Here is a 26,693-nt window from a genome sequence, read left to right as displayed (position 1 = left end):
CAAAATAATTGTTCCAATTTTACATGTCAGCGTTAACATAGCAGTTTCCCTTCAAATATTTAGTAAAAACTAACATATTACTGTTGTTTGTTGTATATCAGATTTTTTCTCAACAAACCACTTTCACATTATTGAAGTAGCTCCTCGTTTCGGAACCAACTCCTCCACCTTGAGGCCGGTTTCAGCCATGCTTGTTGTTGCTGTGCATTAGTTATGCATGTCATGTACGTCATGCTGCCACACTGTGTAAAGGTATGACCTCATTACATCCACAAGTGTGAATTTTTACAATCACATCATACATTAAAACAATATTGTCGTGAATGATTCGATATGGCACACCCCTAGATACGACACCACGCTCCCACTTCACAGCTGAACTTGACGAGTGCCAAGAGCCACCGTTCACTGAGGGACAACTGTGGTGACAGCTTTTATAGGCAAGCAGGGCCACGCTTACGTCACTGCAGGTTGTCTGCCTTAAAGGCATGAACAGAGGTGTCTTCAGCCACGACACGCAGGGGTGGGATATCCCATAAAACACGTGTTGTACTTCATTCCTTCCTTGTTTGTAAGAGGGAGAGTGGAAAGGAAGAAAGGTGGACTCCTGTCCTAGTTCTGCATATTCTAAGAAGGATATGTTTAAAGCAGCAGCCATGGAGAGACAGGGAAGTGCTCTGGGCCCAGGGGCCAAATGAATCCAGATGTCAGAGCATGTTCACAAGGTGGAGTCGATTTGTACAGTAGTTCTTTTTCCCTTGTTTAAAAGTTCAGTCGCTTCTTTTTAATCCATTTTTGCTGCCAGTGCTCACTCTCCCTTTTTTCTCCTTTTGTGTTCCCTCGCTATGTCACTCTTGGCAAATAAAAACAAGTGTTTTTTTTTAATAAGTATGGAATGTCTAAAGGATTCAACGATCCTGCCAAAACCCTCTGAAAGATTTGCATCCAGTTATGGTGCTGTTCAGAAGTCTAAGACTGAATATTTTTATATGATTTGCACCTGTTTGTATTGAGAAAAGTTGTTAGTTTTGATACGTAGACTAGACACTACGCCTCACAGACAGAAATATTAAACCATGGTATTTCTGAGCATGATCATTTTATAATAACATTATGTAATGCTGTGTAACCCAAGCCTCTGGTTACATCTTGTGGTGTAAGTGTCCTATGGCTATTGGGCCTTGCAGCACTGACTGGCAGGCGAACATGTAAACCTCACACTGGTACCAACTCTGCAGCACCAAGGGTTTAGGAGACAGTGAAGTGGAACTAAAACTGCATCTTTAAAACTTCTCTGCCAATCTTGTGCTTTTTTGCTCACTGCTCTTCATTTTGTGTTTTCTCAGTCTGCGATTCTTCTTGGTTTGTGGTTGTTTCTAGCTGTGCATCTCTGGCGGTCTTTCTGAGAGCTTTCAGCTTACAGTCAGACTACGACTTGTCACCCTTTACAGTTCTAATCCCTGACCAACCACGTCTTTCCATGTCTGCTTTATTTCTGTCACATGCTTTTATGCTTTTCTAAACCCATTTTATAGGCTACGACCTTAAATTGTTCTGAGAACAGCTCTGATCACAACGGTGGTGTTTTCTGGTGCATTACAAATGAGATCGGCCTTTTACTGGCTGGCGGGGAGTCCCCGTGTGTCACAGACAGCGGTCATATTAGTGCAGCTGTTGAGGAGGACATGACTGTTGTTATCCTTCTGTCTGTGAGCTGGGAGGGGCAGGACACACACAAAACACACACACACACACACACACACACACACACACACACACACACACACACACACACACACACACACACACACACTCACTTGGTAACAATCTCGGTGCGGAAATAGAATCACGGTGGGAAATGCACACTCATGAATGGATATGAAAGTGTGAACATCAAGCAGTCTAACTTTGAGTCCGGAGTTCATGATTAATACTATTCAGTTTGCTCTCAGTACCAGATGCTAATTTGATGTTTGAATATGTGTGTGTATGTGTGCGTGTTTATTGGTAGCACTGGGGATATGTGTGCTGGCACCTTCTTTTTCCTGTTTCAGTTTCTGCACAGTTGCTGCTGCTCCTTCATGTACTGTCATGCTTTTAAGCTGACATCACACCCCAGAGAAGAGGGTTGGACACACTCTTACCATACTGTATACACAGTCGAAAATGTAAAGAGAGATGCAGGAAAGGATAACGGGGCATACGTTTACAGGATTAGATGGATGGGTGGAAAAGGTTATAGAAGGATGAGTTGGATGTACAGCAGAGGTAACAGCCTAGGTAGAGATCAGTGAGATTCCCATATTATGATAGTTTTAAAATTGGAATATGAAATAACAAATATTGACTTGCGTTACCGATAAAGTCATATTTAACATTGAACCATGTCAGTGAGCAGTAAAATGGGGAAGTTTCACTTGGTTACTAGGAAATAAAAAGAGAAATGGATGACTAAACCACTTCTAGTGTGTGTTGTAAGTAGGTGGCAAATAGTAATCGGGAATATCCAGCAGTTATCAGCATGCAGTTAAGTTTCTATCTTTGTATCTCTGTCTCGACAAGCAGAGACAGTCTCCTTAAGATATGCTTGCTGTGGTGATGACTTCATGCACAATGATATCCAACTTCATTTCTCAGCTTAACTTACTGATGCACATAAACCAAACTTAGCTGGTGAAGAGGCAGGGTTTGGATTTGTGTTTGCATTTTAAATGTGTTACCCATTTCATGGCGGGCTTGTAAATAATGTCCTTAATGATTCACTGATGATTGAAATCAAAATTATCTTCTGCCATTCCTTCCTTTTATCTCGTATTTTTATGTTTCCCTTCTGCTCTCCTTGCAGATATGTTCCAGTACCTTCTATCCTTCTCACAAGGCCACTTGAGTTCTCTCCTGGAGGGAACCTACTCATCCCTGTCCCGCAATGCCCTGCCTCATGTAAATCAACTCTTCTCCTCTCTCTCCCTCTACCTCCGGGGGGCCAATGTCTCTGTGGAGGCGTCGGTTCACCAGTTTTTTAACAACATCTTCCCACTCGTCTATACGCGGCTAATCAATCCAGGCGTCGAAGGCAGCCTGATGGTAGGCAGTGAAATGGGGGACTGTCTCCGTATGATCAGACAGGACGTCAATCCTTTTGGGCCTCACCCAGCCGTCATGGCCCAGGAGCTGGCTGGAGCTCTGGGGGCCGGGAGACAACTCGGTCTGGCCCTGGAGGAAGGTCTGGAGGTCATGAATGCCACCGAACATGCAACTCTGACCAAAGAGTGTGTCAAGGGCCTGGTGAAGATGGTGTACTGCTCCCACTGCAGAGGCTTGACACTCATCAAGCCCTGCGTGGGCTACTGTCTGAATGTAATGCGAGGCTGCTTGGCCAGCGTGTCAGAGCTGGATCAGCCGTGGAGGAGGTACACCAGTTTGTTGGAGCAACTAACCCACGCCATGGCCGGGCACCACAGCCTGGAATTAGCCCTGCTGGGGGTCAGGGGTCATGTTAACGAGGCCTTACTCTACACACAGCTCCACGGTCCCCTCATTACTGCAACGGTGAGTAAACACACTAATCAGAAGCTTAAATGGCACATGCAAAAGTCTCCAAACCTTTTTGTTTAACGTCTTTGTTTTAGACATATACTTTGGCAGTGTTTAATGTATTGATTGGAAAGCTTGTGCAGTTTGCTTGTGGGTTATGAGCGATTTTTTTTTCCCCACAAGTGCAAAAAGAACACTGCATTAATGTTTGTGCAATGCTGAAACTATTCAGAGAAAAATAATATTTATACAGAAAGATTTTCAGCCTCTTCCAAAGAACTACAGGCTGAGCTGAGGCTGGAGGAGAATTTTTTCCAAATGGCAGGGCAACTAAAAATCACTATTGTTGTTTAGGTTCTGACTGAAGGGCAATATTATTTTTGACTGTGATGAAACTGACACAAGCGGTGAATAAAACATGGATTGGGGCACATGAATGTGAGTACTACCATATGCCTTACGCTATATGTGGTTGTAAGTTAATATTGTAGAAGACAGACATGAAGACAGTTTCATGAACGACTGCCAGACTGTTCTTCAAACTGAATACTGCAGTTAAATTTACAGTGAAACTTGTGCTTTTGTTTAACAATTTATTTTGGATGTCTATTCCTATGTTCACAGAAAGCATCATGGTTAGGTTATACTGAATAAACAAAAAAAATAATTCAGCAGACATGTTTAAATTTGCAATTTAACACAAAATATGATGGCTATATAACTAAAAAGTTAAATGTCTACATTACAGTTTCCTCATCTTAAAATATATGACAGCATACAAAGCATTATACACGCTAGATGTGATGCACACTGAGTAGTAGTTTTGTTTACATGTCAGTAATTTGCTTTACCATAGCATACCATCAGAATTGTCAGGAAATGTAGTACACTGTAATTTTTCTTTTTATGTTTTCAACAATACCTTCCTTCCCCCGATAGCAAAATTAAAAGGTGGAGGCATGTATGTGGGCGGAGGGTAACGTGAGTCATATACCAAGGAGCAGAGGGTGATTAGCAGAGATTTATGTACATCATCAAGAGAGACGTAACTCAAGTTTCTCTGGCATGTCCTGGTGTCCCCATTGCACCTCCCTCTCCTCTAAATTCCAGGTATTGTTGTCAGATTAGTGCAGGTGTATTCTCTGTTATCAATGCATGAGAGCATTTGAAAATGTGTCTCCTGCTGGGCACGAGTTGGACAGTTTTAGACATCATGGTTCCAAAAGCTCCACAAAAGAGACTGGAGAGAGCACTTGTTTTCAAATATCTTTATATTTGTGTACAAGTCTACTCCAAAACTGTTCTTACAACTGGACTTGAACTTTAAGACGACTTTGTAAAGGGCACATAATGTGCAAGATATTCATGGGTTATTCTTCGACTTTGCTATTTAGTTTGACTTACAGCTGCAATCTTTCAATTACCTATTGTCTGCTATTTTCCCAGACTGGTAATTACTGTGGTCACACAAGAAAGAAGAAGTGAGCTGACCAAGTTTAGATGGTTCTGAATTTTCCACCTAAACTGCTTCCCAAACTGAAATGTCAAGACCACACAGGAGGCAAAGAGACAGAATTGATAACATCCCTCAAACCAACTCAACCAAGCAAACAAGCAGACTCCCAAAATATCAAACTTATGGAGCATTTCTGGATAGTTTACTGCAGTATGATGAAATTAGTAAAGTTTTAGGCCCTTATATTATTCATTACTCAAAAAGGTAGTAACATTACTGTTCTGTGCTGTAATGCATGTCAACCTAACAGTGTATATATTGCCAGACATCTTATGAAACATAGTGTTTCGTATCTTTTAAAGTGGAGACACCCACTTTCATATTTCTCACAATCAAATTTTCAAGTGATCCTTTGGTGTGTCAATATGTTGCCAATATGCAAATCTGAATTGGAAACTCACTGTCATATAATTGTTTATTTTACAACATAGCTTGTCAATCTTAAATCCTCATTATTACAGCTTCCCTTAGTATGCAATTAGCATGCAAACATCAGCAACAATTAAGTAACTTAAACAAAAAATATTCAAGACAAATTCACTGCGACAGATTATCTTTGTCCAGCAAGGTTTACCATGCCCTGTAAGTACATTTTCTTAGTGTACCAGAATGAACTGAAATTAAAGTTTGACTGGAAGTTTGGAAAAACATGCACAGCAGTTCGGGTGGAAAACGGTTGGCAGCCACATTAAAGGAAAGTAATTTGTAGTTAATGGACTTAAACATGTGAAACCACTGGTATGATCCTTTGAAGTTGTGGAGGAACGTCACAACCTGAATGATTCTACATCAGGCATTCACATTCAACTGCATAGACACTAACTGTATATACATGCATGCACACACAGACAGAGGAGAGTTGGTTGCCAGGCTTAAAGACTGACCTAATGCAACTATGCAGAGAGAGACCCGGCTTGTATTTCGTGTGTGTATGTACGTATGTGTGTGTATGCCTGTTTGGTATTCATCTGGTGGCAGGCAGGCCCAGAGCAGGGAGCCCAGTACGGGGACAAGTGGGACAGAACTGAAAGGGTTCCAGCTAAGCCATACAAACTAGACCTAGCCAGCTGGAAAAAAGGAGCAAGAGAATAGTTGCTAGAAAAGGGGGGAAGGCCCGAGTCAGACACTGGTGGCTCCCTTTTTCTGTGCTCTCATACGCTTCAAGCAAACATGAACACCTACGTTTATTCAGTCCCTCATGCAGACACACAATTCTGCTGCCATGTATCACACAGAGCCCATGGCCTTTTAAAATCAGTGTGTTTTTATGAACCCGCAGTGGCCTGTCAAGGGAAACTGGTAAGTCTCAAGGGCTCAACTACTGCGTCTTTGCAGCAACCTACACCCTTAAAAATCTATATTGCCCCCTTCTATGAGCACCCAAATTTAAAGCTTCTTCTATTTTAAACTATTTTCTTTGTTTATACTTTGTGTCTTGCTGCAGTGCAAATACAGTGCAAAGACATAAGGTTGATATTTTATAATATATGCTGTATGTGAAGTCAAGCATAAAGAAGTAACTCTACTTTTTGCCCAGTCAGAATATTATATGAAGTTGTTATTAAAGGAATTATTGTGACTGTGTGGTTTTATACTGGGATGTTATCCCAAACCATTTTGTGGTCTCTCTCTCTCTCTCCCTCTCTCTTTCTCTCTCTTTCTCTCACTTAGCAAGCAGCAGACTACACAGTCTCCACTATATGTTGCTATACGTCATAGGGTTGAAATGGGTCACAACACGTATACTGTACATACACACACACACACACTGCAGGTATCAAGTTTTTAGTCCTTTAAGGATAGATTCTGTTTTAACAGATTCCTGCTCTTACTGAGCTGGAGCGTGAACGTGGTTTGAAGGGAAGTGGTTATGGATATTGGGGGAGCCTGGAGCTGGATTATGTCGAGTAGACACAATTAAGCGAAAACTGGAAAATATCCAGTAAAAGTGGCTGCTCTTATTGGGCCCCGGTGCAAATGGTAGCTCAAGTGCTTAGTGAGGTTTTCTCCTTCTGAATACTGTGTGTTGAATTCATCTTAAAGTTTCTCCCTTCACAGTCAGCTGTGCAGACTGCTGTTTATTGACATGCCCATAAAAATGATATGGCTCATTTGACCTGCAGGGAAATTTTATGTCTCCTACCCACATGGTAAAGATGGGCACACTCGTTGAAATTTTAACACACAGAAGCATGTATTCTCTCACACCTTCACTCAGCCACTCAGTTGCTCACTGTGCCAGTGAGAAAGTAGTAACAGTGGTTCAGATTAGAGCAGTTTATACGCTGGTCTACCTTATCCGCTTGTTGGTTTTAACCCACCTTCTCATTACTGTCTTATGGAGGAATGATAATAGCAGCCTGGGCCTTTAGATAATGGAAACAAGGGCCAGTGGGATGATTGGACGCTTTCCATTCACCATGGCGGCACCTCAGTAGACTGTAGCGGCTTACATTGCAAGCACATTTTCTTTTTCTCTAGCCCACAATAAATTGAAGGAATATCAACTGGTGTGAAAACAAACTTTGTTGTTATTCATACTTTCACAATATGACTGGTGAATATAATGATATTGAAAAGAGTTAGTGACAAAAAGTTATCATAATTTTTGATGGAAGTCCATGGCAAACACTGGCAAATCAATTCAAGTTAATATCATTACAGATGGGATATGATATATACTCAGGCTAGTCTATCAGAGATCTAAAGCTTTACTCACAAGAATATCTTTGGATGCTAATGTTTCACCATTGTGAAAGTCAGTGGCATTGCATTCCTGTAGCTTTTACTTGTGATTCTGGTACTGTACATTTTTGATTGTCACTATCAAATTAATGATGAAAGTAAATGTTAAAATATATATGATCAAATAAAATGATAATCCACACAGGCTCAGGCCTTTGCATTTAGCTCCTACGTCAAATTTTTCTGAGTGCTTGCAGAATGGCTGCTGACGCAAAATGCACTCATGGCCAATTTAAATGCCTAACCCATCTTTCTTGTGTGCGCCTTTGGCACCGGTTCTAACCCTCAAGCTGACTTACTGGCTTACTCAGCAGTCCATTAGCTAATGATGGTGGGTGCAGCCTATTTTCTCCTCAGTCACCCTCATACATTTTTGCCACTCTCCTCTTGCCTCTTTCAGTCTTTGCCTCACTGTGATATGCTGATAATATGCAGCAGACGTCAAAACCACACAAATTTCCTCCATTTCTTCTCCTCTATTTGAAAAGATAAATGGCCACATAATTGATTGCTGAGCCATTAAATATGGATATGAACACAAAGCAGTTGACCTTAGTATATTATGTTCCCCTGTGACCCACGACTTGCTTTGGTAGAATCTTATAATTTAAGAAATATTGTAATTTTGTAGATATGTAGTTGATTTTTAGTTGATAAAATGCTCACAGAAGGGGGACTAAATAATGTGTTTTTTTCCCCCCAGAGCCTGAGGTCTGCTACTAGGATGGACTGTTTTAACACAAAATAGGAGATGACAGGGGAGACAGAGCAATGACAAGAACAATAAAGGGTGTTGACAGGCAGACAAAAATGTTGATGTATCCTTTTATGAGACTAATATATAAACCAACAAAGAGGGTATTCCTAAGGCTTTACTACACTGGTTACAGTCTACAACTGCTGCTACAATCAAAGGCTTGATTTGGATAATAAAGTTCAAATGAGACAGAGAAAAATGCAATGACTTGTTTGTGCTTACAACCTGTCCAATATTTGGTAAATAACTCCAACATGTCTCTGTCCACTTTATTGTTTTTCAATAACTTTTACTTACTTTATCAGAAGAAAAGTACTTCTTTGGAATTGTTGATCAGGTTCAATTTTGACCATTTCATTCTCGATAAATATGTGTCTAAATTGGAATTACATTTGGTCATTGCCATCCTGCTAGTTCAAAGCGATTTGGAGCCAGAAGTGACCATATTTGGACGAGCTGGAAGTGAGAGAGCGGAGGATCTGATTCGATCTGATTGGAAACTGACGAGTCTACGTCCCGCCCACCAATAGCAAACCCTGACTGCACTAAAGGCCTGTCAATCGACAGCCACACCCACAAAAACACAGCTTTTTGATGCCTATTTTCTAAATAATGATGGAAATATGTTCAGATGGACTACCAGAAAACTAATAAGAAGGAGTGACTTTAGCTAAGAACACCAATAAATAAATAAATATTGAGTTCTTATTTCATGAGAGAAGTTAAATGGGAGTCTATGGAGCTGGAGACTTTTTGGAGCCAACCTCTAGCGGCACTCGGTGGTATTGCAGCTTAAGGCACTTCCACGTCGGCCTCATCTTTCAGAGCCGGAAGCTTCGTCCACTGTTATGTACAGTCTGTTTTAAACGCATAATAACCTTTCTTATAAACATCACAGATTTGTCTTTAATGGCTTAAATTGAAGATGACACTTGTACCATGAATGGAACAAATAGATTAATCTATTTACCTCCATAAAAATATAGGGCATTGAGTACACATAAAATTCACACTTTAGGGTGTTTGTCTTACAATGATTCTCACTCTTTTGTCCACATGCAAACCGAATGTCATGTTGTGTAAAAGTGCTCAGGTTTTAAAGAGGCCTCTTTGCTTTGTAAGCACCTTTAATCTTGAGCCAGCCAGCATGACAATATCGTGCAGCAGCTGCTGTGAAGTTAACACAAATGCCTACTGCATCTGTGTTATGATTTTAGTGGTAACTGCTGGTTCATTGGAAGGCTGCATATGAATACAAACTCTCAAAGTTTCTATTCAGGAGCTTAGCTTATTTTCTTTCCTTGCGTGCCTATGTTCCACCATATCACAGACAAAGACAAGATGAACTAACTTGACCTTCCTCCCCTGTCTCTGTCTCTTGCTCCCTTTCCTCCTCTGTCTCTATATATAACACCACTTGAATCCACTGAGACATCCTTTAAAATGTTCTGTCTGTAATTCTCGTAAATGTATTTAAAAAGTTGGACTAATGTTGTCAACAACCGCTACAGTAACACCCCTATTTACAAGAAAAAAACAACAGCCTCTCATTTTTAGATCATCTGCCATTGATTTAATCAGGGTAAACAAGCGTCAGTGTGGAGAGAGAAACTCAGTGTGCTCTTTATTGATTGGAATCTGAAGGACTTTTGTCTGTGATATATGAGCGGCTGCATCTCTCTTTAATTAGCACTGACATCATTTGGATAAGAGAGAGAAAAAGGCGGGGAGGGGAGAACTGATTGACAGAGACAGAGAAAGATGTACACAAAGTGATTTAGAAAGAAGGAGGCCGTAAAAGAAGGCAACAAAGAACTGTCAGAGCGTCAAAAGGGGGGGGGGGGGCAAGGGGAGAAGAGTGATGTTGTAAATCCTCTATACTTTTTCAGTAAAGGATCTCTGGGTGGAAAGTCGTCACAATTACCTTCCTGTATGAGTAGGAGGGTTGTTGACGCTGAATGTTTTAACTGAAACAGACTGACTATTAAAAATTTTGTCTCAAAGCCACAACCCAATTATCATATCGTTTCAGAGTGTGCTGTTTGTTGGATGGACCTAAACCCATAAATGGATGACAATTTTTTTTTTTTTGTATTTAGAAATTATTGCTTTTTACAGTTTATATAACAGATGCATCTGTCTTTGATGTAGTTTTCTTTCATTTTTGCCTGTTCTAACGGTCACCAGCTTTAATTCGTCTTGACCAAAAGAACTGAAGTGTCACTATACATATGAACAGAATGGTGTTAGTTCAGTTTGATATGGCTTTAGTTTAGCATTATTAGTAGACTGTTGTAATTAATAGTAATATTAATTATAGGTATTTTAATTAGACAAGCTCACAGTTACTTAATTTCAGTTAATCGATCATTAATGATCGTAGTTATTTTCTCAACGTCATAAGACACTTGTGATGTCATCTGTTACCTTGTCTATTAAGTATTATATAATATCAGTGCAGTGGTAGAGTTTCTAAACTTTAAGCATGTTGTGTTCTCTTTCTTGCATATTACAGACTTAAATAAGTTGCCACTTTTACTGTGGAATATTTAATTCATTATAAATGAGTTCGTGATGAGCAGTTACATAAACATTTTAAAATTAGGCTGGAAGTCAGACTTTATTTTCTGGTTAATACGAACTATGATTTATTGCATGATCCATAGAAAGAATTTCTGGTACTTTGTGTTCATTAGCTGAAACATAACTTTTTACTTCAGTAGGCACATAGAAAAAAAATCTTAGACAGACACTTTGTTAGTAGGCCTCTTTTTGTACCAGTGTTGAGTCACACTAATGAAAATGCTGCTTTCTGTCTGTCACTCAACACAAGGTCGTTTACCATAATCAACAGGTCAGAGCACAATCTTTAAATATCTAACCAGCAAACATTTTTTCTTCTGAGATGTGCAGCTATATATGAAAAAGTCCTCTGATAATTTGTGTATTATAATTTATGAAAATACCAGGTTGAACACATAATTTACAGATGAACCCTCTCATTGTAGATCATCAGCATTTTATATAGAGTGTCTGCTCCACCCAGAATCCCTTTAGATATTCTGTGGAGACCCAGGTATGCTATTTTTTGGGGGAATACAGTTACCTTGCTATATATTATTGATGAAAAATAAAGCTGTCCTGGTCTAGGGTGCCCAAGGCCATGATGGTGTGATTAAACTCAACACCTTAAAGCCTACATTTGTCTCAGTGTGCGGTTAAATGTAAAACACAACCTAACAGTGCTGTCGAGGGAAGAGAGACTTTTTTATTCCCCTAACCCACCCAGATTTTCCCAGATGGTCCAAGGTTTTAATTGGCAAATATCCAGTCACAAGCCTGCTTCCTTAACCTCAAGGCCTCCACCACAACACTGCTGGTCCTGCAAAATAAAGACAAAAGGTTTTTATTTGGCTGGACCGTCTCTATAGGTTATTTTTGGATAGAAGATTATTGTGATTATAAACTGTTACACATTGTATCGAGTATTGATCCTCACAAACTCATGTTATGTTCCCTTTCTGGTCATTTTGGTGGGACAAAAGCAGATGCAACTGCGAGACTGCTTGCCTTACAATAGTTGCTCCTGAAACACTAGGTATAAGGTTGATGTTGGATTTCTTCTATTTTAACATGTTGAAAAATGTACTCAGGAAAAAAAAAGAAATGGAAACAGTTCCAATGTACATGTAGTGGGCCCTCCCTTTCTATCTTAATTTGTGTTGCAATTAAGGTTGTAAATTGTTATTTGTTTAAACACAATTATCATGCAACTCAAAAGTTCCAGTCATTTGAAATTATATTGTTTTCTCGGCGTTTCTTGGGGAAAAATATTAAAAAAACAACTGTGCTGCCAAAGTAGCAGTGGAATAAAAAGCCTAGCAGCAATTTAAACCTGTGGCCTGTTGCTTTAACTTGACTACTGTCTGTATTTTTCTTATTTGTTTCTCTCTTGAGTTAGCAACCACAATGAAGCAAATACCAAATAGATCCTTTTGCTCTTATATCACTCCCATTGAAACATCCATATTTAATAAAAAGCATGTTCCAAAGGTGACATCAGTGTATGAAACAGTTTTTTATTTTTATTTTTTTTGACACGTCTCTTTTCTTTGTGTCATGTATCAAAACCGAAATTAAGGGAGAATACTGCTTGTTCTGAGAAAAACAGTTTACGATTGAGTCTTGAGATGGCAGTGACTGTTGTTTGGATATTAGATATAAGCAGTGAATTGAAGAGCATTCTTAGAGATATATTAATGAAAACTGAGACAATTTGCAGTAGTTGCTATAGTGAATCAGGGTGATACAATTAACAAATTGACACACATGTAGGCACACTTACTAAAAATGCACATCAAGAAGAACTTCATGAAGAAATTATAAATCGTACAAGTAATGGCAAAAAAAAAATGCTTTATCCTGTACAGGGTCACATGGGCCTATCTCAGCTGACTTTGGGTGAAGGCAGTATCCATCCTGACTAGGTCACCAGTATATGGCACAAACCTAGTGGTTTATAAATCTGTGAGCTCAGTTTCCATTTAGATCATTCAGCGTTATGATACATAACTATCATAAGTGAGTACAGTCCCTGAGGCTTGGTTAAAAAGTGGATATTGTTTTAGCTAGGGCCAGGAACTGTTGATATAACACAATCTCAGTATGTGACTGTTTTTTTTTTAATTATTATTATTTCAACACACTTGGCCTCTGTGAGATTGAAAAACAATCCTGTGCTCAACCACCAGAGCCATCAAAAGCCAACCAAGGCAAAATTTGTATGCTTTGTTGCTCTATAGAAATTGCATTTAACTGTTGTTCACTTTGGCAGAGCTGACAAATACTGTGTTGTGCCTGGAATTAAACAGTTGGTAGCATTAGCCAGCACAACCGTATGTGTGTGTGCGCGTATATAGCACACACTCCACAGAAAATATTGTGGTGTGTGCCCCCCCCCCCCCCCCCCCCCCCCCACCCCAACAACAAGGACAGGAATGAGGCACAGCTCCAACCGCAAGACCCTGCAGCGCTCCAGACTGAGGAACAGCTTCGCCCATGAGGCTGTCGGGATGCTGGGCTCTCTTCCCTCTCTCCCCTTGCCCCATTAACTCTGAACTGACCCATATTTGCACTACATTGTCTGTTTTCTTTTGTTTTTTTTAGTTGTTGTTGCATATTTGTGCTTTTCTTGTTTTGTGTTTTTATTTGCACGCATTGGGACTGTGAGAAACGTTTTTTTGACCCATCTGTATGTCTGTATGTCATATAGTGGAATGACATTAAAGAAGTTGAAATTGAAGCTGAAAAGGGGTAGATGGTGGTCTTCATTGACTGCATAAGCCTTCCTCATCCCATAATGCAATGTGCTTGGGGTGAGAGGGGGCTGAGAAAGTTCCCTTGGCTTTACTGGGTAATCCCTTGATAAATAAACTGGAAAGAAAGACCACCGCTGCTATCTGTAAGCCAATACTCCCCTAGAGGAGGGATGGCCCTGGGTTTGGCTAGTTTGGAACTGATTCTCTTGCTGTGCTCTTTTTACACTCTCTTGCTTCAGGAAGATGTGTGCATAAGGCACATATACACACACAGCTACATGGAAACAGATCCTATAGCACACACTATTGTCAGGTACAAATAAATCATCCATTTTTATTTGAGGAGTTACGTCCATTCTGTTGATGTACAAACCACTAAATCTAAACCTGTAAAACACATGCATGCAGTGTCGTTGTAAAAACACTGATCCATCCTGCCTGCAGCGGTAAAAATCAAATTTCATTGGGTAGCTCAAATGCACATAGAATACATGCCTTGTATTTCCCCAAAGTCTTCCCACGTGGAGAACATGCGTCCCATCAATCTGCCCTCCATCAGCCTCTGTCCTCAGGCAATCATAGAAGGAATGTTCCACAAAATAGCTGAAATTGTGAAGGTATAACAAGGACAAACAGGTGGTCACCCACACATACACACAAAACCAAGTACTCACACTGTGCCCGAATAAGATTTTCATTCTCACGCCATCATCAGGTCAGGAGATAATTGATTTATAGCCATGTTTTAGCCCCTGTCGTTATTCAGCCTGTCATCTGATTGGCCTTCAGGATTATGTGATCATAAGATCCAACCTATAAGACCACGATTCTACTTCTCAAGAGGATCCTTAGAGGATACTGTTTATTTTCCCTACAGTGACTTTGTGTTCTGTTTACACTGCTGTATGTTTACTTGGGCATCAGAATGATTTTTTTTATTTTTTTTATTTTTTTTTATTGTTTTGATATGTGCGTCTTTTTCCAATACTTTTAAGCCTTCAAAAGTCCAGTGTTTTTGAACCTCTTCTCTTGCAGTTTGGTTGTAAAAATAATGAGGTAATGCAAACAGAACTGTGTGACCTCCTCTTGATGTTCATATTTCACACAGATATTTAATTTTTTGTCTCTGAGAATAGCAAAGTGTCATATGAAGGCAGGTGAGAAATGGGACTGGATTTCTCGTTGAGATGTTCGCAATGACAGGATTAGATCCCATCCTAATCTGTGATTTATCACCGCTTTGAGACATGATAACCTGCAGCTCAGACCTTTTCCTGAAGTGTTGTACTTAATTTATCATTTTTGGTCTTTTGACATGTATTTAAAATTCAACGTTAAAAGTAAATACAAAAAAAAAAAAAAGAAAAAAAAGTGGAGTTACAATGTTGTCAGTAGTATTAAACAAATATGTAAAACCCTGTCCTTAATGTTCCTGCTAGCTCAAAACTAATGGTAGAATAACAATACTACTGTTAATTTCTGATGATATTTGAAATATATTTTCTCCACTGCTTGGGTATGTTATTATGTTTACATTTGCTGAGCAGTGTGAAAGGCTCCTGTCACTTTACACGTATTGGTTCTGTTGTGGAGACTCCCCGAGAGTACGTAGTAGCTTTTTCCCCCCCATTTGATATCATATCTATTTACCCAGGTTGATCTTTGGCCTGGCCAATCATATGTAGGTCACAGTAACCAACATACATTTTAAAGAATGAAGTGGGGTACTGAAAAGGATAAATCCTTCATAAAATGCATCTTAAACATAATATCTCCTTAACAAAAAAAGTGCAACTGTTGTTAAAGACTTGTCTTGGTTCTGCTCGGCCATTTGCACACATGCTTCTTGCACAGCCTGCCAACTGCACCACTTTCATACAGACACACACACTCTTCCACAAGCACATTGCTAGACCTCACAAATGCTAGTCTGGACATGATGTCATGGGACTTTATGTTGCTTGGAACATGTGGTATTGCTCTCAGGAATTTGATTTACATATTCTTTTTTTTTTTTGCTAAATAAGGAAGTATTCACTTCAACAATATCTTCCATGGTGGCAAAGTATTTATACATTTGGTTTATATCAAGGTTTAAGCAAGTTTGCATGGTGAAATGACACGGTCTTGACATTTATAAATGCACCTATAACCAGTATTTTCTTGCCAATGTTGATTACTGGACTAAACAATCAAATATTTGATTTTAACTCTGTTTCATAAAACATTACAAGCACCAGTTTTCAGATTTCTGCTCTGATAAATGTCTTAACACATCATGTTGTGCCATAATGCAGATGACGCAATGCAAAAAAGATGGTCCACAGAAGCACTGCAGCGCAGGCTAAGTGTGTTGACAGACTGCGTGGACAAAACAGTTGCTATGTTCTGTCAATTCTCACTGCCACAATGCAATGTGTGTGTGCCATGTTCACATGCATATGTGTGGCCTGTGCATGTGTGGCTGAGAGTCGCTCGACCACATGTGAGCATGTTTTATGGGTCCAAGGGGAGCTAAGGTTAATGCAGTAAAAGAACCTTCCGCGTGCCCAGCGTCTGCCTTCAGGGAAGATTTAAGACCAGGTAGTTGTCAAGAAAAAGTTTGGGGAGAAAGGCCACCACGAAGAGTGAAGCGCAAACAGTGCAATGAAGAAGAAAAATACTCAGGTAGTTGGTTATAGTGTTATCTCTGATTCCTGAGCCACTGACAGTCCCACTGCTCAGGAGTAGCCTGCTGTTATATAAAAACTTCCATTAATATGGCACATGAGATGACAGATCTGCCTCACCCTGGAGGGAAAATATATTTTTAGCAGGATGTCAGGACACATTTTGTGACTGTTAACACATATTTCAGCTGTTTCCAAACTAATCCAAACTCTTCCCAGCATGTGGACACACCTCTTCAAGCAACAATTTAAACACACATGCCTGCTCGTTCCCTCCCAGATTAAGTTTATGTATTTGTTTGTGCATTCCATTTTTTTCTGGGCTCATCACAGGCCATCCTAAACACTAACATTACTGCGTCTGTGTGTCTAACAATATGAGGAAAACCTTTTACATTTTTATGATTTTACTTATATGCATGTCCAGAGCATCTCTGTAGGATTAAAATTGGAGATGATCACTTGTTTTGTGGTTTAGATTGTTATTGACCTCATGAAGAGCAGCTAGTTGTAATAATAAAAAAAATCCCTACTTTTGTAAATGCAAAACACTTACAACTTCAGATTTTTTAAAGTAAAAACCGTCATTCTGCCCTCACTCAATGTAGTAAAATAAGAAGTAAACTGAACGTTCGAATTACTTCGATTACTAAGAATAAGATGGCCACTGAGATCGACCTGAATCATTACCACTGCTTCTTACTGTAAGGCTCCCATTTCTAAATCAGAAATTAATAAATTATGTCGCCAAATATTACGTAGTTCTGTCAGATGACCCTAACTAGTAAAATTACTAATCCCTATAGACAAAGCACTCTATATGCACTGATCCCTATAAGTAGTTATTCGGTCCAGCATGCAAGAGCCATTACAGTCTGTCTCTGGTTAATTGAGGACCACTTAATAACGCTGCCCAGAGGCTTTTAAGCCAATGAAATGTCATTGATTTTGCTTCTCGGTTTGAAGCACACGCCCCCTTTATTCTCATGGTCCGGCTGTCTCCTCCTCTCCTCTGCTGACTTTAACAGCCCACTGGAGATACTTGCCATCATTGCCAACTGTGTGGACGTGCGTTCACCTCCATGACGTAGTGGAATGTTTTACATTTACTGTCAGTCCTCCTGTCAATAACTCACTCATCACGGCATTTTCTTTCATCACGTCCCTCACTTCACAACGACCGTTTTCCCATGTTGTCTGTTACTCTGAACTTCGCTGCTGTATAATTACCCCTTCATTCCAAAATCATTCAACTGAAATGTAGGCATCGAAACGGGGATGGCACCAGTCTGAAAAAAGGCGTTTACACTCTAATAATGTATTTACGTGTAAATGCTTTCAGTTGAGTGTGTGTCAGTTGGTGGTTTGGAAGCCACCCATACTTATATAGGTTTTCTTAGCTTAACAGGTGTATGTTTGCTCTCTTTCCACAGGTGGACAAGGTGTGTGGCCTGTCTACTGGGGAACCTACAAGCATGCAGCCTACAAGCCCAGAGGTCACAACCCCTACCGTGACCTCTTCTTCTCCTCTTCCATCTGCCGTCCCTTCCCAACCTTTACCAGAGCAGTGGCTGGGGAAGTTAGCCCACTTAAGAAGGTAAGACAAAGCTATGCACTGAGTGTTTACAACTGCCCGTTGTAAATATTTAATGCTGACAAATATTCAGCTACAGGTTTTAGCATGTTAATTAGTTGTACTGCTAAATGCTCAGCAAGATGGAAAGTACATTTAAATGAAACAAAAGCTGGCCCCATCTATATGACATAGCCTGAGGGGTTAGCCAACTTCTATTCACAGCTGCCATCACTTCTCGCTTTCTTCATATGGCTACTTGGACACAACACACACCCTCACACAGTGAATGTACTGCCTGGCACTACAATCTGTGCCCTCCACCTGGCCTCCTGAGACAGCCATCCTGTGCCCACAGCAGCTGGTAGTAAGGGGGAGTGTGGGTAAGATTAATCTTGACAGACCAACAATTTCCTGTTTACCCAGACGGCCATACCACCAACTCTGCACACCAGCCGGGCCTCGGCTTAAATAGCACCACATACAAGAACACACACAGTCACACAGTGTTGCCTGCCTGACCTTGTCCCAAACCATGAATCACTGCACCCATGCCAGCCTAGCTGACAGGTCTGGCCTGGCACTGCCACCACCATTCATGGCAACACAATCCAGCTCTCTGCCTGCTGCCAACCCCGACCAGAGCACATGTAAGCGTATCACATCACATCACAGCTCATGGCAGCGCCCAGTGCAGTAAAGGGAGAATAATGTACTGTCAAAAAATATGAAACATGATAAAGTAGAGCAACATTTACATTTTGTTTTAATGGGGGAAAAAATGTGAATCGAGAAATTCAGCCAAACTTCCTTTGGCTTTCCTGTGATTATTTAACTGTGTGCACATACGCAGATGTTTGCTTGAGTTTGTTTACTGACTTAACATATGCAATACATAACATTATCGGTTTTAATACTTACTGGTGGTGTGGGGTGAAATGGTTATTGATTCATCTGTGGTGTGACCATCTTCTGCATGTGCATGATTTCCAGGGTCAATTGACTGTCTTTTCTCCCTCTTCCCCACATGTCCTGTCATGTTGTCCTTTTGTTTCCTTTTTTCTTTCTCTCAATCTCCCTCTCACCTCCCTGCATCCTCATTGCTTGCAACAATCTCCCCTGGACTCCAACTCCCATCATTACCAGCTCATTACCCCTGAAACCCTCCAAGAACAATAAACATAGTCTGAGAACGCTCTCTAGGTAAGCATGAACTGAACAGACTTATTTGTCTCAATACACAGCTCCTACAGTATTGTGACTATTAAATACCTGTTGAATTGACTTAAACAGACTAGCTTTGTGTTTTGGATGATTGATGCATATTTTGTCTTACAAAACAGATAAAACATAACGTCTGTTATTCTTGAACAGTAATTTCACTGATGAACTCCGCACAAAACCTCTCGTGACCCCTGCTGTTTTTTGCTCCGCCTCAAGGGTGGCAACAATGTGTGTCCGATCAAAACATGATGCCATTGTTTTTCTGAAGATGACATGGTCTATATTGATAACATGTGTTCCACAGCATATTTGAGAAAAATGTGTTGATGCAGGGAAGTGGTCACATTTAAAGCCATTCATTTTCTGCATCAATCAATATCATGACTTGTATTCCTCCCATGCATGTATTGTTGGATTGAATGCAGTTACTATTTGTTGTTAGTGTTATTGTCTCAAAGTATTATTTTGAGGAGCACACAGCAAAAATGTGGTCACACATTCCACTCACTTGTATGCTTTCTGACATGGCTGTTGATTCAGAATATATATATAAATATCACTATGGTCTTTCTGCTTGTTTTTCCTCAGGGAGTTCTTGATGTACCTTCAGCGCTATAAGTCCTTCTTTGCAGCGCTGCCAGAGATGCTGTGTGAGGGGGAGAACGTAGTGGACGATTCCACTTGTTGGAGTGGAGATGGTGTGGTGGAAAGGTAAGAGCTGAACACTACGATGGACACAACAAGAAAACTGTTTTGGACTTTTTAAAAACAAATAATTTCAATAACACGTCCTCTAACTGGCAACCTATTGAGTTTCCTATTTTAATACGAATAGTGAATATTACTTTAGGAATTTACACTTGTACTGCTCTGACAGCAGTTTGTTCTTACACTTAGGCAACATTTTTTCCTCTGCCACATTCGATGTTGGAAAAAAAGAACTTATATTTTATTAAAATGACATTGCAGTGTTGTAGATGCTGTCTTGTAGACAGCATTTCAAACATGTCACTCCAGTTCCACCTTGAATTTAATACCTTGCTTTGAGAAATGTAAGTTTTGAAGACAGATTTGAGAAAAAGTGACAAAATCTCTGTATTTGTTTGTGTGCTTGTGTAGGATAATATGAGGCTGGGAGTCATTGCGTCTGGCTGTTGTTCATCACTGTGGAAATAAGGAAGTCATTAAACCCATCTTCACATTGAGTAAATGCAGGCACAACAAATAGTTGCAAGGCTCTCTTCTCCTTTGTATTAGAGTCAGTTAATGAATTATCTGTACCTCTCTCTCTATTTCTGCTCCATTCTTTCCAAAATTTATGAGGTTTTTATTTTGTGCTGATTTATAGGTGTGGCCCTGGAACCCTTTCCCTGCTTATGGTTTTGGGCGCATCTCTCAGAGACTGAAGTACTTACTCTCTGTATTTCTGTGTGTGTGTGTGTGCGGTGTTATGAACTTTCTCAGTCAGCATGAGAAGAGCAGAGAAATAATGCAGATAACTGAGCCAATGTGAGTCTGAAAATTATTCCCCCTGCTGGATCTGTTTCTTAAATGTTCTAGAAACTCAGTCAGTTATGACAAGGTTACGCTCTCCCTCTTCTGTGGTGGCCTTAAACTGGCTCCCTTTACCATAGCAACCTCAGCTCTTGGCACTGCCAGCATTAACTTTGACAGAGGAGAACTGAGGTCCGGGGGATGCCTTTTCCACAGGAGTGTTGGTCAGATCATTTGGCCCTTGTTCCTTTTTCTGGATTAAGCCATATATCATGCTTTACATGAGTACATGGGAAGACATCATGTACAGGAACAGATGTCGTGGATTCCAAACACTTTTTTATTATTGCCAGTATTTGGCAACAGCATTTTGTCAGAAATCTTTATGAAGAATTAGGCATCTTTCCAAATCCTTTCCTTTCCTTTCCTTTCCTTTCCTTTCCTTTCCTTTCCTTTCCTTTCCTTTCCTTTCCTTTCCTTTCCTTTCCTTTCCTTTCCTTTCCTTTCCTTTCCTTTCCTTTCCTTTCCTCTCCTTTCCTTTCCTCTCCTCTCCTCTCCTCTCCTCTCATGATATTTTACTGGCCCAATACTGTTCCCAACTGAAGAGGATCTGCCAAAGGCTGAGACACATTGAGCATACCACCCATTCATCATGGCCGGTGACAGACACCACTCATAAACTGTTCAGATTGGCCTGTGGCTATTCAGCTAACCTCTTTCACTGTATCTGACTCTGTTGGCATGCATTACAGAGGAAGGAGGACAGAACAGGGCATGAAAGGGGTTGCCGTTTTGGTGCCGTGGTGCCCCCTGTGCTTTGGTGTGCCCCTGATGAGGGAAGCATGGTGGAGTGATGGTGGTGGGGGGGGGGGGGGGTGGGGGGGGCCTTGGCAGCATAAAGATCCATTGTGAAGTCAGTGGAATGGGGCACAGCCCTGCCGTGGGGACCCCCAAAGCCTGGAGGGGAAACAAAGACCCTCCTATGAGGCTGAATGGGAAAGACTTGGACATCACTGCCACTGCCTGGACCATGACTGGGAAAACTGCATGAAAATGTCAACGGAGATGAGAAAAAGGAAAAGAGTGAGATGGCAAAATATTAGAAAAGGTGTGCAGTGAAGAGGACGCAAATGATATCATCCAAACTGGACACGCTGTTGCCACTGTGCTAGTCTGTCTTACTTCCTGTGCAGTGGGCGCACAAAGCCTCTGAGGACTTAGTGGGTTTTCCCCACACCCAGGACATTGACTCTTGTACTCACACACACTCACATATCAATCCACACGGGATGCATATGCTAGTCAACAGCTGGAGGGTTATTCATTCAGACACTATCATAATGCGCTCAGGCAAGGAGACACACATCCACATGTGAAAACACACACACAGGAAGGCACACTTGTATGTTATAATACTTCAAAGCACATCAAAGTCATTGGGGGATTGAAATGCCCTTCCTCTCTTTATTCAGCATCTGATGACAGAGTGGCAAGCGGGGGGGCAAGCAGTTGTACTTACAACTAAAAGTCTGTGCTGGCATGTGTTCAAACATCTCTTAACATTTTCCCCATCACATGTGTGAATACTTTGCACCATCTTTTCCGGAAAGATATGATCAACTGAAATTTCCCCATTCTTTATTTAGATCGGCCAGTTACAATATATCTATTGTTGTGTTACCACAAAGCTAAATAATTAATTGCCCTCTCGCGTCACTTTAATTATGATAACGATCATTCCTGTTGTTTCTTGCCTTTTAAAACAACTTTTGACACATACTTTGAGGTAGTGTGTGCATGTTTTGAAATGATGCTGCAAGCTAGAGAAACTATTTGACATCATAAAGATCTTAATTAGCCTGTTAACTGAAAACACATGAGGAGGTAACGCCATTGAGGGGATCATTAGACAATAAGTCATTGTTGCATTTCTCCCTGTCATAACCAGACCTAGAATACTTAGGCATAGATGGTAAATTAAGGGGAAATAATGTTTAAATTCAGGATTGTGTTGAAATGTAAAGAATTCTTTCCTGGTATAAGAGCTGGTTTTGAGCATACAGTAAGCTCCACCAGTCGGAAACAACGGTTTTTGATTCTTGATGGTGGAGTAAGACAGTGAATAGAGAAGTTGGCATCAGCAGCGTAAAAAGTGCTGAAAAGATAATTGGTATGTGGTGATTAGTTTGTGTTTATGAGGGGTAACTTGGCATCGCACACTTGCCACAGTAGGTCTCGCTGTAGCTTCGAGTTGTTTGATTAAATGATGCGAACGAGGAAGACGTTGACATTTAGATTGTAACCTGACGGTACAACAACAAAAAATAAGTAAAAGAAACAGAGAGAAAATCAAGTTGTAATCCTGTTTTAGTTCAGCCTGACTCTGTAAACAGTGTGTTAATGGATGATCTACTTGCACTCTGCCACTTGATACACATTTTTTGACCCACAAACTCCTTAGGGATTCATTTGTATTGAGCTGCTTTACACAGTATAGAGACAGAATGTACAGTTTATTCTCTGGGGAGGAAAATAATCTTTTTTTAGCCAACAAAGTCAGCAGTCAGCGATCATAATGCTTATCATTTCCATCTCTCTCTGCATGGACCTGTATGAGGAAAGATATTCATTTCAACCCCAAGATCCAACACCTTAACAGCACCAGATTATTTTGCTTAGCTTCCACAGTACTGCATGTAAAATGAATATGTTCACAGTGATTTTACAATTAATCCTCATGATACAAGAGGGTGTCAAATTGCGGTCATGTTGTTGTGGATGAAATCTTGAAACAAGTGGGTGTATGTCCTTCAATAACAACGGAGAACTAATTACTCATCACCATACTTTGGGGATGATTCCAAGGTTTTGGGATTAACTCGAGAAATGGTCCACAGACAATACAGCAGTGTGAGTGCTTCTGAATGCCTTGCATTTTTATAAGGTTATGACAATCCATTTGTTTATCATTTTGACATCTGGAATCCATTCTGTTTTTGCAAGGAGAAACAGGGAGAGCGCTGCACTGGGCAAAGCCTTCACCTCTCATACTCTCGCTCACATTCTCTACTTCTTCCAGTCCTGTCAAGTCATGGTTGATGTTTTTTTTCTTGCCTGACTTCTCTGTCAGTCTCTTGGGTCAGGAGAGCTTAGTTTGAAAAATGCAAGTGAATTGGAAGATGAAACTCTAGCAGAGGGGACAATAAATTAATGAATGAAAGGCATTCCCTGCTCTGAGCCTGTGTGTGTTGCGCACATGTGCCTAAAGCCTCGTGTTGTGGCAGCAAAACACCAGCATAAGTCTGTTGAGTCTGTTGGGTATGTGATTAACCAAAAAATGCTGACATAAACAAACATAATGGAATTGTAGTCGAGGCACGAGAACATTTAACATCAGAGAAATATTAATGAGTTTTGGAAATATTGACCTCATATCTTCACATTTCTTTCTCTAACACCTACCCTTTCACCTCTGCCATTTGCATTTGATGTCTGCACTCTTAGTCCTTCCTCTGTCTCCCTCAATTCCCCTCTTCTACTTGCCCTTAGCTCTGATTCAGTGGTCCATTCCTTTCCCACAACCCTGGGCTGCTGCCTGGGACCTCAGTTTGACCCTCTCTACATCGCTTTGATTCTTCTCTCTTTGGGGCTGCATCTTTGTAGTGTGTGCTTGTGCATTTTGTGCATTTGTGTGTGTGTGTGTGTGTGTGTGTGTGTGTGTGTGTGTGTGTGTGTGTGTGTGTGTGTGTATTTAAGTGAGAGAAAGAAAAAAACAGCAGCGATCGTATTTCAGTATCTGAGTTATTTATTCTCTGCAGAAATGTTTGGATTGTGACTTTGGATTTATGGAATTTCTAAACAGTAGAAAAAGTGTTACTTTGTTGAGATGGTGTGTAAGCAAATGCAATTCTATTGGCTTCACTGCACAATTATTTACCAATGTGGGACTCAGAGTGAAGAGTGTTTGTTTTTCAGCTTCTTCAAGTTTTGGTTTTATGCCTTGTGCACAGCATGTTTGTGAAGTTTTCTTCCAACCGCTTTCAGTCTTATTATCATCTGTTTTTATAGAAGAAATGCTGTTTTACAGCTTCTGCCTTATGCTGTGTGTCCAGCCAGTGGAGTGGGTTGAACTAATATAATTAAAATGCCACAATAGATTGGCATGTTTTACTGGAGCAGTTCCTACTGGGCGAGGTAGACATAGTGTACTCGCTAACCTCTGTGCTTGCCCATTGGCAAGGCATCAAACTCATAGCAGGAGAGGAGGATGAGAAGTAGAGGGATAGATGTGGTGGGGAGGGGGAAAGGAAGTGTGAATGAGAAAACAATAGATAGAAGGAGAGATGAACTCACGGATGGATGAGGGAAAAAATTAGGGATATAGGTCAGTAGCAGCAGGAAGCAGTGGCTTTAGGAGAGCTCTCTGTCTTTGTTGCTTAATTGCCTCTATAGCCTGTTTGAAGTCCTGACTCCCAGCGTGTCTGGGTGCCAGCCAATAGTGGGCTGTATATCATTGTCCTCTGTGTGCATTTCAGAGGGTTGTGTTTGCCTCTCAAGCATTTCTGTTCAGTTTGACGTGCATTCTGATGTACCATGCCAGTCAACAAAGGACAGAACCTTAACCGTGTCTTGTCTTTGATGTCAGCACCACTGACATGGTGCAGTTGCATGCATAAACAACACACTACCCAGATAATTATGTCAACAATGAGTCCTCAAGGATGAACTCTGGATTTTAGAGGAAATTCCATTTTATGTTATAACATTGCCTTTAAAGACTCAACAGTTATGTAGTGAAGTGAGTGTCCGTCCTCTGCACACACTTTCTGATGGTTAACATGCTGACACAATTCAAGAGCTTTGTATAGGAAAATCAAAAGTTACAGTATGCTTAAGTCGATACTTGCTACCTCTCCAAAAATGTCCAAAAGTGGCAATTTGAGCGCAACATGCCCACAAATCATTGTGCCTACATAAGTAAGACACATTTTCCACTTGCTGAAGTGGTGAAGTGTGACTTCTAGTGCAATTAAAAAAAACAACAACCATGTTTTCAGGTATTGCAGCTTACAGTATGAGAAAAATGTTATCTTTGACTCTTACCATATCACACACTCACCCCCTCACTCAGTTCAGTGTTTTAACACTGTTCAAAGGCAGAGAACATCCACCCTCAGACCTCTGCTTTGATCCAAACATGCACCTCGTAGCTGTGCAGACTGGACTATGGCCATATAGACCATCACACTATTTCTGTGTTCTGCAGACAGCACACACTCAATATGCACACACACAGCACACAACAACACTCACACAGTGTGATCACTGCTGACTTACAAAGCCAAACCTCTCTGTCCTGACTATTTTTAGGGACACTGTTATCCCTTTTCCTGAGGGATACACAGACTTTACGAATGTAAATTAGAGCTTGATTGAGTGCAGTTTTTTTTTTTCTGTCTGAATTTGAGCGGAATATTGCATGATGCAGTGTTTACCTGTAGGTCTCAATTTGTGGCCCAAACTGATCATTGGCAAGATTCCCTGTGGGTTTCTGGTGTGAATGTGCATATAAGTTTATGTTTTCAGTATGTGGTATTTACCATCTGAGTGAGAATCTGAACAAGACGTCTGGTTTGAGTCCAACTGCGAGTTTAAGCTTTAGTCCAAGTAGTTGTCCGACCCACTGGAAAGGTATGTGAAGTGTAAAATAAAAATGAATGACAGGCACGGGAGGAGAGAGGGAAAGCTAACAAAACCAACTCTGCACAAATAACAAAAGTACAGTACACTACTGTGGAGGCTGTTGTGTGTGTGCTTGTGATCTGTGGTCAGTGTGTGTATGTGGTAACCTGAAACCACAAGG

General features: G+C 40.6%; 1 protein-coding gene across 2 annotated transcripts in view; it reads left to right on the top strand.

Moving 5' to 3' along the window:
* Positions 1 to 26,693, top strand: part of gpc5c (glypican 5c) — a 96,811-nt gene that overhangs the window by 23,344 nt on the left and 46,774 nt on the right. Inside the window, exons 3-6 of one of the 2 annotated variants that reach the window (XM_069157271.1) lie at positions 2,846 to 3,549; positions 17,973 to 18,136; positions 19,259 to 19,315; positions 19,925 to 20,047. In XM_069157271.1, coding sequence (XP_069013372.1) covers positions 2,846 to 3,549; positions 17,973 to 18,136; positions 19,259 to 19,315; positions 19,925 to 20,047 — 1,048 coding nt within the window. The remainder of the gene's footprint in view (positions 1 to 2,845; positions 3,550 to 17,972; positions 18,137 to 19,258; positions 19,316 to 19,924; positions 20,048 to 26,693) is intronic. The other variant, XM_069157272.1, reaches the window with a different exon arrangement.

Source organism: Embiotoca jacksoni, unplaced genomic scaffold (assembly GCF_022577435.1).
Source record: "Embiotoca jacksoni isolate LCO1_2020_lvr unplaced genomic scaffold, fEmbJac1.0.p SCAF_22, whole genome shotgun sequence".
Lineage (NCBI taxonomy): Eukaryota > Metazoa > Chordata > Actinopteri > Embiotocidae > Embiotoca > Embiotoca jacksoni.
Note: the sequence above shows the minus strand (reverse complement) of the source record. Positions and strands in the feature narration are given on the sequence as shown.